The sequence below is a fragment of the Mustela erminea genome, chromosome X, assembly GCF_009829155.1.
Source record: "Mustela erminea isolate mMusErm1 chromosome X, mMusErm1.Pri, whole genome shotgun sequence".
NCBI classification, from domain to species: domain Eukaryota; kingdom Metazoa; phylum Chordata; class Mammalia; order Carnivora; family Mustelidae; genus Mustela; species Mustela erminea.
Window position 1 is genome coordinate 127,712,083 of NC_045635.1, and position 14,288 is coordinate 127,726,370.

Consider the following 14,288-nt stretch of genomic DNA (forward strand, 5'->3'; position numbering starts at 1 on the left):
CTCGTGAGGCTGCCCCAAGTTCTAAATGCCACAAGCAGCTGGGGCCCCGCTAGATGAGTGCCCGTGACCTCCAGCGGTTCTCAGCCTAGCTGAGGACCTAAGACTGAACTAGAGCGATCTCTGGCTGAAGCTCTGGTAGGTGGGTGGGGCTGAGGCTACTGTAACCAATTACCGTGAACTTGGTGGATTAAACAACAGAAACTTATCCTCTCACAGCTCCGGAGGCCAGGGGTCCTAAATCAAGGTGTCAGTATGGCTGTATGTTTCCTGCAAAGGCTCAGGAGGAGAATCTGTTCCAGACCTTTCTCTTAGCCTCCGGTATTGCTGGCAATCCTTGTTGGTTCTTAATTTGTACGTGTCCATTCTCACATGGCTGTATTCCTTACAAATGTCCCAGTCGTATCGGATTAGGACTCACTCTTTTCCAGCATGATCTTACCTTAACTTAATTACATCTGCAGTGGCCCAATTTCCAAATAAAGGCACACTCTCAGATACCGGAGAGGACTTCAGCACATCTTTTAGGAGCAACAATACAACCCATAACAGCCTCCCTGGCACCGGCTTGGACAGGCTTGGGTCATACTTTGTTCCTCTTTCCTCTCTGACATGACAATACCGGTGAACAAGTATGTTTTTATTTGCCTATGATGTTCTCAAGTGGGGTGTGTCCCAGCCACGTGCTTTATGCTGTCATCATTGCTATCATGGGAGGACAAAGAGATCGGAGCTGCCCTTGTGCACCAGGTACCCTGTCCCTGGAAGCCCTTCCATTTCCCTCATGTCATCTCCAGTGTGCTAGGTGTCAGCCAAGTCCCAGGAGGGACATAAACAAGCAGCCCACTGACCCAGTCCTCTTAAGGCCTCCTTGTTTAGGTTGGAGCTAGACGTCAGAATCAACTCTAAGGTGACTTTCAAAGGAGAGCAGCCAAGTCACCCTAGTTTACCCGAAGTGAAGACCATCTGCCTCCCAGCCCTCTCCCTAGCAGCCTCTGCCTCTTCCTCCCCCACCTCTAGCTCACAGGCACCTGGTCACTTGCTTTCAGGCCCCAAGTCCCTGATATCCTACACCCACCAGCTCACACTCCAAATTCGGTCTGTAGGTTTCCAGAGAATCTGGTTGGGGATCAGTCCCCATCAGTCCATGTATACAGAATTCCCACTGGCCTCACAAATAGCCATTTTGGACTTTCCAGAGGGACCACATCCAGGTCTCACGTCCGCAAGTGGATAGCAGCATCATGGCAGCAGCTACAGACAGAGCATTGGAGCTGGGTGGTCGCACTGCCGCCCAGAAGGCCCTTTGCTGTGCCTCAGGGGGTCTGGGCTTGTGGGTGGGAGATTGGTAAACGGGTGTTTGTTTCACTCTCTTCCTCTGGGGCCTGGAGGTCAGTGGCCCACACTCAGCTGTAGCACCAAGAAAACTTAAGGCCAAAGAGGAGACAAAGAGGAGAAAAAAGGCAATGGGTCTGGGTGTCCCACGGCATTAGCCAGGAAGTTCCTGAGGGAGAATGCCCTTGGACCCCTGGCACAGTTGGGAAACAGGAAGGCTTGTCTTACCAGCAACTTCCTGGTTCTCTTCCTTGGCTGCAGTACAAGAGGCGAGGAGATTGTCCGCCTGCAGATCTTGACCCCTGGAGCAGGACTCCGCCTGATGGCCCCAGACCTGGAGGGAATGAGGTATGGGGGCCCTGCTGGGCTCCTTCCGTGGCATTTTAGAGGTGGGGTCAGTAGGGAAGGGATACAAATGGTCAGGGCAAGGGGCTGGTTGGTGAGAGACATGGTCAACCTGGGTCTCCTACCCCCATCTCATTCTTTCCACCCCAGGGGTGACTGCCCCCTGGCCAGAAATGTTAACCATCTGATGTACACGGTGCTGGGGAAGGTGAGTGACAGGGGACCGCAACCAGCAGGGATCACAGAGGGCCTAGTCCTTGCCCTGAGATAGGAGGGAGAGACTCATGCAGGCAGGATGGTGTGCGGGGGCGGGGGCGGCAGGGTTTGCTAGGGGCTGGGACCCAGGGAAGATCGGGTGGGGGCAAGGGGAGATCTGAGCAGGGAGGTGCCAGTTCTCTCTGAAGGGACAAGTGACAGGTGGGATTTGTCTTCTATTCATTTAGCTATTCAGTCCGCTACCGTTTACTGAGTTCCTGATGCACACCTGACCCCTGAGTCCCTGCCTCATGAAGCCCAGAGTCTGGGGAGGGAGGCCAGAGTGTTTGCCCACTAGAGCAGTAGGAGCTCCAAGCAGGGGCCCGTCACCAGCTAGAGGTGGGGATGTTTAAGGGAAGGCTCCCTTGGAGAAGTGGCATCCAAGATGAGGCCTGATGGATCTCTAGTTCCCTTTACTCTCTGACCCTCCTCCACATCCCCACGCCAGTCAGGCACTGAGTCCTACCCATCTTACTTTAAGGATGTTTCCTCTTCTTATTCTTCTATTGCCCCATCCCTAGACTCTCCACATCTCTACCTGGGTGAGATTTCTAAAAGGCAGAAGTAGTTATGCCAGCACACTGGGGAAAATCCTGCCAGTGCACAGTTGTCCACTCATAGATCATTGTTCCCCAAGAACTCTGAGCACCTGCAGTTAAGTGTTCCATACATTCCCTTTGGACCAGAACAGAAATGCAGGAGTGTTTGTTACTGGAATGATTTCTTTAATAAGGCGATATCGAAAGCTGCTTCATTGATTTCCCTAAGGTGACCAATCTCTGAGAAACAAGGGCAGAATGACCCCAAGGGATGTAGGAGGAAGTCAGGCTGCCTCCAGTGAACATCCCTGGTGTGTCTCCTGTCTTCAGAGCCCACAAGGCTTCTGGTACTTTGTCTGGGAACGGCGAAGCTACAACAACCCATTGATCTCCCACTTGTCAATGGGATAATCAAACTGGGGGAATTCGCCAAGCCCTACCTTGCCCCAGCAGCCTAGCAGGTATCCCCATGCAGGATGTAAACGCAGTCACTGTGTCCATTTAATAGATGTGGAAATTGAGACCCTGAATGGTCAAGTAGCGTGCTCAAGGTAACGTGGCCAAGAACAGGCAGATTCAGGACTCCCACCGAGGCTGCTTGACTCCTGCTCTATGCCTTTCCATGGTGGAGCATGGGCACGGAAAGGAATGCTGAGAAGACCAGAGTTACAGGGCAGAAGAGGAGAAAAGGTGAAGGAGACTGGGAAGGTATGGCAAGGGAGGTAGGAGACGGTGTCAAAGAGTTATGACAGACAGATGGAGGAAGGAAGCCAGAGGTGTCCCACTAGGTCAGAGAGAACAGAGGGAGGTTGAATTAGGAGCTTAGGAGCAGAACTCTGCTTACAGTCTAGAACTCTGCAACCAAAGTTCTGGACTAATTTGAACCATTTGGGTTCAAATCCTAGCTCTTCCCCTTGTTACCTGGGGAACTTGGGGCACATTGCTTGGGCTCTCTGTGCCCTCATTCGCTCATCTAGAAAGTAGACATGGACAAATACAGTGTGCATATCCTGGGGTTTACCTGGAGGATTAATGCATGCAGAATCATGAGAATGGAGTCCGACCTTCAGTCAACAGTCACTATTACTAATGAGAATTTGAGAATTGGCCAGTCCCACAATATCAAATTTTTTTTAAAAGATTTTATTTATTTGACAGAAAGAGAGATGACAAGTAGGCAGAGAGGCAGGCAGAGAAGTGGGGAGGGGAGCAGGCTCCCCGCTGAGCAGAGAGCCCGATGTGGGCCTCGATCCCAGGACCCTGAGATCATGACCTGAGCCAAAGGCAGAGGCTTAACCCACTGAGCCACCCAGGCGCCCCATAATATCAAATTTTGAGTTCCTTGGAGACAGTCGGCATTTAGGGATGAGCTAACTGCCTTCATCTGAGTGTGGGTGGCTACTGGGTGGTTGACTTATGTTTCTTTCCTCCATAGTTCTTCCCCAGGCTCCAAAGACAAAGAGGCCCCCAGCCCTAGAGAGGCCAAGAGAGACTTGGTTGGTGAGGAGGCCTGCAAGAGCCCCACTCTAGACCCTGAAAGGTAATTTGGTGTAGGGACGTAGAGCCCATGTAGCCTTTGGTCTAAGGTCAATGGGTAGAGCTAGGACCAGGACTGTCCAGTTCCCCACTGTGTCCCCAGTGTCTGAGGCAGTGCAGGTCCTCAGTGAATATTTGTTGAAAGAATAAATGAAGGAATGCATGAGGCCTGGAGAGGGGCAGGCCCCTCCCTCAGGGAGCCAGTTGCAGAGCTGGACAAATCTCTAGGCCAGACCACCCCCTCCCCAGCTCTTGGCCTATCTTCACTGTGGCTTTGTCCCCACTGAAAGCAGTCCTGCTGATGGCCAGGGCAAACAAGGCTGCCAAGTGATCAGTTTAAGGTAGTCAAGTGACCGAAGAGTACATGGGCCTCAACAGAACATCTAGCATGGACTTCCAGGATGACCTGTGGCTAAAGGGAGACACGGTAGAGGCTGGCAAAGATGGGAGGCAGAGCTAGTTGGGGACGGTGAGTCCAGAAGGAGTGGTTGTGCCCAGCCATCCTGTGACCATCTCATTGAGTTGTCCTCTAAGACAGACCAGGGAAGCCTGGGTGTGGTGAGCAGTGGCTGAGAGTTAGACATTTCTTCAATGAGATGCTAGTAGCCAGCAATGGATAAGAGCCACAACCTTGCCTGCCTGCCACCATTTTCTCAATGTGGAGTTCTGGACCCCCAGTGGAGACTCAGCCATGGAAACAAGGGAAGGGAATCCGGATGTCTTGGGGATCTTGTTTCTGCCCTGGGCTCTGTGGTTTATTAGTGACCCCAAATGTCCTGCCCCTTGTTCTGTTATTCATCGATCCCTCCATTGTGCCAGCCTCCTCCTGAGTTGTCACTTTGTTCTGTTTTTGCTTTTGTTTTTGTTTTTTGGCTTCACTCTTGCTCCCAGTCCATCAGGTTTGGAAGCAGAAATACTTGCTAATGTCAGGTTGGCTCTAGTTAGAGCAGCACAGGGTGGCAGCCGAGAGCCGGGGTTTCTAGTCCTTGAGGCTTGCTCTCAAGACATCTTAGTTATATTAGATCAAAACCTAATCAGAGGGGCGCCTGGGTGGCTCAGACGGTTAAGCCTCTGCCTTCGGCGCAGGTCGTGATCTCAGGGTCCTGGGATCGAGCCCCGCATCGGGCTCTCTGCTTGGTGAGAGCCTGCTTCCTCCTCTCTCTCTCTGCCTGCCTCTCTGCCTACTTGTGATTTCTGTCTGTCAAATAAATAAATAAAATCTTTAAAAAAAAAAAAAAACAAACCTAGTCAGAGTCAGCAAATGGTTCTCTTCCCAAAACAGGTCAAGTGCACAGTCAAGTGATGGCAGTGTGGGATCCAGAGCCATGGGCTTCCTACCTGAAGTCTTGACTGGAGCAGACATTGGCTCTGAGAGAGGAAGGTAAGCTGCCTGGGGGAGACAGATGATTCTCTCATGTCTTTGGTGACAAGCCAGGGTCAAGCTGCCAGAACTGCTTGGGTTGCTGGGGACTGAGCACCGTTATTTCCCATAGTCCTTTATAGCATGCTTCTCCAGTTGCTGCCACCATATCCTTTGTCCCTGGGCTTTCCACTTAAGGGAATTGCCCATGCTTGAGTTTTGTTCTGTCTACCTTCTGCCATTGGCTCTCAAGATCCTCCAGAGAAGATACAAGGGCTCCCTTGCAGCTGGAGGCCCAGCTCCTTCTTGGGCAGGCCTCAGGAGGTAGGATGAACGTGTGGGGAATGAATGAAGGGACAAACTAAACAAAATAATGGCCAAATGATGGTCATTTGTTTCTTCTTGGCTGAGCTCTGAGGGCTAAAGCTGAAGAAGGTCCTTCACCGCTGCTTTCTCCATTCCCTTCCAGAAGCTCCATATCTCCTTTTCCTGCCCTACCAGCCTTTCCTGGCCAGTTATGCTTTGTGGTTCAGTGAGAGGAAAAGCAGTAGCCCCTCTGAGAAGACAAGCATGTCTGCCTGGGCTCAAATTCCTAGACCTGGGTGGAGTCAGGAGCTGCTTTCTCAGGTGATTCAGGAAATGGCAAGGTCCCACCTGTCCCCAAGTGATTTCAAGCCAAGCATGAGTCATCCTTGGAGACAAAGGATGGGAATGCTGATGTTGGCCCAGTTTGTTCAATTCCAAGTTGTGCTAGCTCCCTTATGGTTCAGAGCAAATGAACAAAGAGGAATGACAAAGCCAGGATCTGCCCTACCACTGTGCTTCAGCAGTTGCAAGGAAAGATTGCTGTGCTGGGGCCTTTGCTCTTTGAGGTGCCACTAGTGGGGAGGGCTCTCTGAGAGCCCAGTACTTACAGACTGCATCACTGTGTGCTGGCCAGCATGGTTGTGTTATTAAATGAATTTGCTCGTTGTTGTTGTAGACTTCTGCTTCATGTTTGACTATTCATCTAGATCGCCCTTCTTACTTACACACCTTTATAAAATGAAATCTTTGCATTCTTCTTTCATTTTCCTTAAAGTGAAGCCAAATATCAAGTTACCTTACAAAATATCTGAAGAATCGTCTAGACTTTTATGCCTTTTAACCTTTCAAGATTCAAGAGTTTTTTATGTTGTTTTACCTATCCTTATTTTGACTATGATTTTTAAGAAACTTCCTGTTATTATATTTCCAAGGAAAATGTTGTTTCTTTTTTTTAAGATTCTATTTTTAAGTGATCTCTACACCCAGTGTGGGGCTTGAACTTACAACCATGAGATAAGAGTTGTATGTTCTACCAACTAAGCCAGCCAGGCACTCCAGAAAATGTTCTTTCTTTCTTTTCATTTAAAGATTTCATTTATTTATTTGTCGGGGGGGGGGGGTGTGCATGCATACAAGCAAGGGAAGTGGCAGGCAGAGGGAGAAACAGGCTCCCTGATGAGTGAGGAGCCTGATGTGGGATTCGATCCCAGGACCCTGGGATCATGACCTGAGCTGAAGGCAGATGCTTAACCCACTGAGCCACCCAGGCATCCCAGAAAATGTTATTTCTTATGAAGAAAAGAACCACTCCTTTTCCATTCACTTTTCTCCCCCATTCACTTTTATGAATAATTGAATTTAGTAATTATGGTTGTAAGTACAACCGCGATAAACGGATTTGAGAACAAACATGAGTGTAGACTTGCATAGGTGTGAAGTGAGCTGTGACTGCTCAGCATGCTGTGAGCATCGATCTGCCTGATTTATAGAGGCAAAGAATGCAACCTACCTCTGGGAAGACTGGGCAATTTAGCAACCCACTCACTCAGTCTGTAACAAGCTGATGGATACAGATGGACTGCAAAGGGATGCTGCTTCTATAAGTGGCCCCAGGCCCCAGTAATAATAACAGAAGCAATTTAGCACATGATATGGATTAGGCATTATTCTAAGTACTTGGCATATATTAATTCATGTATTATTCTTGGAAAACTTATGAGGCAGACACAGTTATTATCCCCATTTCACTGATGACCAAACTGAGGTCCAGAGGAGTCCAGTGATATGCCTAAGATCACACAGCTGGGAGGTAGCAAAGTGCTGATTTGCCTTCAGGGAGCATATACTGCCCCAGTGTCAGGCAGCTGTGGTCTCTAAGTGAGTATTATGCCCTGAGCATCTATTTGAACAGCCCTTCAGCTCTCATCATCTGTTGGAGATGGAAGCCATTGTTTGGACAGGGAATAGACATACAGACACAAAGTCCTGAACCCAGACCAAGTTTGGACTACTTCATAGACTCTGCTTAGCTGCTGGCTTCCCCCCATTTCCTGAATGATCAGGATGTATGTGTGTAGTGCCAACTCTCAGCCTTGTAAGCCTAGTACCTACTCACAGGGATCCAAGCTGAGGTAGCAGAAGGGATGGCACTGGGAGACAGAGCTAAGGAAGAGACCATCCTGTAGGGACTGAAGCTCAACCCAGCAAGCAGAAGTCAGGAGGAGGAATCCCAGGGACAGTCAACCAGTACTAGGAGGCTCAGAACTCAGCAAATGGAAGTGGTTGAGGAGGGCATATGGGTCCAGGGGTGCTAAGGGGCAATGGGAAGGGGTTGTGCATCCCTACACAGCAGGCTTTTGCCCTATTTCATCTATCAGTCCACCAGTAGGAGTGGCTAGTTCGCTGTGGGTGTGTGGAACATTCACTAAGGAGCAATCTTCCTGTACTCCCACACAGCCCCAGGAGATGTAGGTCAGGCAAGGATACTGGAACCCCAAACGAAGAGCTGATCAGGAGCAGTGCTTGATCTTGAACTCAGGTGCTAAGGGTTAGAGAGATGCCGTACTTTAGTGCCAGATATTGCTCCCCCTTTCCTGTGAGAAGACAGCTGGGAAGGGACTCCATTCTCCTTTGGTCTGAGGCCTCAGTAGGCATGTGTGCTTTCTCCCCCAGTTCCAGTACTACCCTGGCCTCTGCTGGACCAGCTGATCAGAAGAGTGACAGTCCAGCCGACCTGGAGGACAGAGAGGCACACCTGAAGGGGTAAGGCATCAGGCAACAGTACTGAGCTTCTTAGGTAGAGAGAGCAAGTCAGGTATGTGTCAGCCTTTGGTCTGGAGGGTGAGGCCAGCAAGGCCAGTGAGCATGTGGCAGGAGCTGAAGCCCCAGCTAGAGCCCTCTGGCCTCTGCGTCTGGGGCCACAAAGCTTTTCACTACATCTTGTTGCCTTCAGCCAGGAAGTCTTCCATAATCAGGAAGTCACCCACTCTTTCAATCAACAGTCACTGAAATGGAACCTACCCTGTGCTGGAGGCTGGAGAAAACAGATATGGCTGAAGGGAGGCAAAGCCTGGCCCACACTGCAACTATACATTATGTGGAAGCAGGGAAATGGTGGACAGCTTCATGGGTTAGGTGGCTTTTGGGCCAAATATTGAAAGGTGAATAGAGGTCCTTCAAGCAAAGGAAACAGGATATGCAAAGGATTCCAAACAGCCGGCTATTTCCTGGGCACTATATGTAGTTGAGTGTGGCTAGTACTGAGGGTCCTTGTCAGGGACTGGTGGAATAGAAGGGGCTGATTGGCATTTAATACCAGATATTGTTAATGATCACAACAACCATTTAACTTTGGGTCACCTACTGTGTGCACAGTCCTCAACTCACTGTGTCTTATACAGTGCTCCCCACAATCCTGTGAGGTTTGCACGTAATTAGAAGGAAGAACAAAGGTCTGGATCCTAGGTATCTGTGCCCCCTGGAAAGAACAGTGCTCTGAAAGAAATAGCCAGGGTGCTGATACAGAGTGGTGGCAGTGAAGAAGTTTATTACTTACATGGGGTAACTTGGGCAAGTTCCTGTAAAGAGGAAAAGGAACCAATTCTAGGAATATCAAGGAGAAAAGAGTTGCAGATAAAGAACTGCAGACAAACCTTGCAGTGGAATACACTAGAGTGGCTGGAGCCTAGGTAATGACAGGGACCATAGATAGAGCAGAGATTTGCTAAGCTATCAGGCATGAAGCCCTATTATGTGGTTTTTTGGGTTCAAATTGTGTTGACAGTTAACACAGTGAACACAGTAACTGACACCTATAGTGTGTTCTGCTGGATGATTTACAATCTTTCCAGCAACTCCACAAAATGAATAACCTAGGAAAACTGAGGCAGAGAAAGGTTAAGTAACTTGTCCAAGGGCTTACAAGTGGCAAAGCAGAGTTCCAGTGCAAGAGCTTCTAAAAACAACACTTCAGAAATAACTTCAAGAAGTTATTTTATGAAATCTGTTGTGTGAAACAGATTTTCAAGGTACAGAACTAGTAAGTGTTAGGTAGTTAAAGTGTAAAGCACCCTGTCTGCGTCATCTCATCCAATTTTCCCCAAACTTGGGGCAGGATCTCTCTTTTTATTATGCAATATGACAACAGGAAAATTCTGGCTGCACTTGAGAATCACCAGGAAAGTTTAAAAAAACAAAACAAAACTTCCTGAGCCCCATGCAGAGGTTTAGATTTAATTGGTTTTTAAAAGATTTTATGTATTTATTTGAGAGGGAATGAGAGGGGAGATGATCAGAGGGAGAAGCAGACTCTCCGCTGGGCACGGAGCCCCAGGCTGCACTCAGTCTCAGGACTCCAGGATCGTGAACTGAGCTGAAGACAGTTGCTTAACCAACTGAGGTATCTAGGCGCCCCTAGCTTTAATTGTTGTGTGGTGGCTTCCAGCACCCAAATCTTAAAAATCCCACAGTTAATTTTCATGTCCAGTCTGGGCCGAAAATCATTGCCGGCTTCGCGCGTGCCCTTCTGATTGGCGCGTGCCCACCATAGTGGAGGGTGACACCGTCATGTGTGCGCCTGCGCGGCGGGGCAAGCGCGCCGCATTTGTGTGCGCCTGCGCGCACCGCCATTTCCTGCATGGGGTGCTCGGGTCGCAGTGCCTATCGGGAAATGCGACCATCCCGAAAGCGAAATGGCTGTCCAAGGCTGCGTAGGCCCCGGTGCAGCTTGTCCTTCTGCCGTGCTGGTTCCGGGCGCTAGATGGCGCGCGAGGATCAGAAATGGGCCGGGTGCTCCGTCGGGGCCGCCCCGGGCTCCCGCCGTCGTGGCGCCGCGGGCCTGGAGGAAGCCGGCGGCGTCACCGGCCTTGGGGTTGCCGCAGGCCCCTCGGACCCCGTGTGGGCCATGGCCGCACTCCAGGCAGAGGCGGCAGAAAGCGGGCGGGCTGCGTGCCCGCAAGGAACCGAAAGGGGCTCCTGTGGCCCCAGCCTGTTTGCCGGGGTGCCTTGGTTGTCTCCGGCCATTGATCTTCAGAGCTGTCTGGAGGCAGGCTCTGTGGACACACGGGAGGGCAGCCAATCCTCCATCCATGAGGGACCCCCTGGGCGGGTCTGTCTGTAGGGCTCTGGGGTTCTGGCAGCTTAATTTCTAAGAATTGTGTGGGGAAGATTGTTGGGGTTGGGCAAGGTGATCCTGCAGAAGCTCTATCACTTAGTCGCTATGTGGCCTTGGGTGTGTTTCTCCAAGCTCGTTCTGCTCACTGCGGGACAGACCGGTAAGTGGACAGGCAAGATGTTAGCGTAAGGAAAGTGACTTTATCCAGAAAGCCAGCAAACCAAGGAGACGGAGGACTGTTATCTAAGGAACTGACTCTCTTGGCATGAAATTTGAGCTTCTAAAAAAAAGTCAAAAGAAAGTTAGCTGAAGGGCAAGGAGGGGTGGAATTAAAAGGTGACTAGCATCCGTAGGCATCCCAGTGCAAGGGGCTGTGCAAGGTTGTGTAATTTCTTTGTATTTGGTCAGTTTATCTTTGTTCACAGGAATCTGGTCATGTTGTTCCTGTAAATCTTTAACATAGTCATTCTGATCATGCCTACTTATCTCCTTGGTGAGGTAAGTTTTGGGTAAAGAGTGGTTTTTGAAAAACATAGCTGTGGCATGCCTACATGCATAGGTCTAAGTTATAGGTCATAGTAGCAGGGAAAATGGGAAGCAATATGGAGTCAAACATGCAAAGTTTGTTCCTATTACACTCTGTGAATTTCCTTACCTATAGAATAGTGGTAGTAGCTACCTCTCGGGGCTGTCCTGACGGTTAAGTGAGTTTGTTTGTGTAAAGTATGTAGGACATTCACTGGCACAAAGTACTATGTCAAACTTCCCTTTTATAAACACTTTGAATTAAATAAAGCAGCCCCAAAGGAATACCCCCCTATTACTAGAACTATTTAAAAAATACTGGGAACGCTGCTGTTGTTCCCTATACAGTTTTATTGACCTGATTACTTTTAATAAGACACAGAGTAGTTCATCCCCTGCCCACCAAACTTCTGGTATTTTTACATCTAAAACATAGACTTTTCCTCTTTGTTATGTTGCAAGCCTGGGATTTCCACATTTATGTTCTTTCTGTACAAGGAATAGGTAAACCTTAAGCACATGTATTCGCTGTGAACAACCATTATCTACCAGCAGAGGACTATTTTGGAGGTAGTGTAAGAGTGGAAGGGGGTGTTATCATCCATGTGGACAGTGCGATTGTGTGCAATAGACAGAAGCTCTATTAGGCTACTGAATCTTCAATCTAGTTATAGCTAGAAGTATTATTTTCCCTATCTCTAAACTCTTGACTTCCAGGCAGTTTATTAGGGGCATAGGGGACATGCCTCCTGTGACTGTTTTACTAAGATTTCGTTTTTATAGGCCAGATGGATTGCAGCTCCTATAATTGTAGTGACTTTGCACTGACCCTGAGGCAAAGAAACCATATTCATCCACTTGTCTTTGTGTTGTAGTGGACCCCCAAATTACTCTTTGCAAACAATCTTGGACGTAATTCACAAATTGATGATGTCAATCTCTGTTACCATAATTTTATGAAGGACAGGAGATGGGACAGGATTCTGATTGACTCCAAAGCTAGTTCAGGGCTTACAGAGGCAGGAAACAAGCTCTCTAGGCCTCTAGGTTTGTCTTTCACTGAAGCATGTATGTTGCAAGTAGGGGTGTGGTGGGTGCGTCAGGGTATCCTGCTGGCTAAGGGACTGGCATTATCTGAGAAGACTACTTTTGACATCTAGTTGGACTGGAACAGACAATCAGGTTAGAAGCAGCACAGAAAGGGACAACATCTACTTGCCTGCAGATTTTCCTGGGCAGCTGATAATGGTATTTTGGCTCATGTCACTTGAGGCTGAAGAATCACATTGCTCCCTTTGTTATTTCAGCTTGAAGGCATGGAGCATAGCTATTATGGGGTTAACTTCTATGAATGAAGAGTCTCAGGGTTAGAGGTAACTGGTAGTGTTATCTTCTTGACCCTGGGTAGCCCTGCCAGTAATTGCAGGCATGCTGCTGATGTTGTGAGGCTTGAGTTCAGATTAAGCCAGGGCCCAAGTAATGATGAACTAGATTTTTATTTTCTAGAACGCTGGGCTTATGTGCTCAATAACCCGACTCAGTGTCCTTGGTCTACTGAGCATATATCTTTGAGGCCTCCAGGTAACAGTACCATCACACATAGAGGTCATGAAGAAGGCATGCAGAAGGCACCAGGAGAAAGAACAGTGTCCCTGGAAGGATCTCAGATGGGAATGGTGTTGGTAAGGGTGTTCGAGTGTAGGTGTGACATGAGGCCAGGGAGGAAGAAAGATCTCCCAAAGAGCTCAAAGTGCGGGATAGCCAAGAAGCCACTTTCTCCTTGCCAGATCCAGGGGATGCAAAAGCATCAGAGGTTCAGGCTTTGTCTACTGTGAGTGGAGACTGCTTTTGTCAGTGGCAGGGGGAGAAGTAGTGCTGGGGTCGTTCCAAACAGGACACAGACTGTGTGGTGGGGGCCATTTGGGGCTCTTCTCTCCCCCATCTTCTGGAAGAAGAGCCCACTGTGGCCACTGGAGGTACCATCAACAAGCATTGGATAAAGGAGGACTGGTCCCACAGCACTTGCTCCATAAGGATATTTATTCTTCCTCAGCACCTTGGCTGGTTCTGAAGAGAAGAATGTGGCTGCCAAGGTGGGAGAGACCTGGCAGGAGAAGCCCACAGCCCTGAGAGGTGGCCAGGGAGACCCAGCTGCACCCTTCCAGCGGCCTGCATCCCCCAGGACCCCAGAGCCACAGAGCAGCCCCAGAAGACCTGAGCAGCTTGTGGAACTGGACAGCCAGGCCAGCAGGTAAGGGTTATGCTGTGCTGGGCCCCTGCCTGCCTGAGCTGAAACTTTGTCAGGGGCCATGATCCGGGTAGGACCCACTTTTAAAAAAAAGATTGATTTATTTATTTTAGAGAGACAAACACACACTGAGAAAGAGAGAGGAGTAGAGGGAGAGAATCCTGAAGCAGACTCCCCGCTGCATGTGGAGCTTGATGCAAGGCTTGATGCAATGATCCATGAGATCATGACCTGGGCTGAAACTAAGAGTTGGGCACTTAACCAAGTGAGCTACCCAGACACCCTAGATGGGATCCACACTTAGCCCATATTCATGCCAATGCCTGGCACACACTCAACCAGGTGCTCAAAATCCTGCCCCATGAGTGGAGTTGGGATGGTGACTCCCTAGGTGTGAAGCAGTGTTGAGGGGCTTCCTGTGGTGCAAATAGCTGGGATACGGACTGTGCTAGAAGCAGGTGTGTGTACCCAGAGGTAAGAAGCCCTGGCTAATTTCCGACATGTGGAGCAGGAAGACATCCCAGCATGGGGGTCCCAAGTAGGGTGAGGATTATTTGTATTTATAAAATGACACCATTAGGGAATGAGAGAGAAAGATAGATTGAGATTGAATAATGACACATTTTCTAGGCAACCTCATTCACTCTATCCTCCAGTATAATCTTCACTCAGCTCCAGACCTGTTTACTCAGCCTATTGGACATCATTATCCAGATCCTCTACAAGCAC

At 49.2% G+C, this 14,288-nt stretch overlaps 1 protein-coding gene across 4 annotated transcripts in view; it reads left to right on the forward strand.

Moving 5' to 3' along the window:
- The window catches only part of ZNF185 (zinc finger protein 185 with LIM domain), a 52,561-nt gene that overhangs the window by 19,882 nt on the left and 18,391 nt on the right, over window positions 1–14,288 (forward strand). For 3 of the 4 annotated variants that reach the window (XM_032330958.1, XM_032330955.1, XM_032330956.1), the window contains 5 exons: window positions 1,594–1,680; window positions 3,907–4,011; window positions 5,290–5,388; window positions 8,347–8,436; window positions 13,365–13,562. In XM_032330958.1, coding sequence (XP_032186849.1) covers window positions 1,594–1,680; window positions 3,907–4,011; window positions 5,290–5,388; window positions 8,347–8,436; window positions 13,365–13,562 — 579 coding nt within the window. The remainder of the gene's footprint in view (window positions 1–1,593; window positions 1,681–3,906; window positions 4,012–5,289; window positions 5,389–8,346; window positions 8,437–13,364; window positions 13,563–14,288) is intronic. The other variant, XM_032330957.1, reaches the window with a different exon arrangement.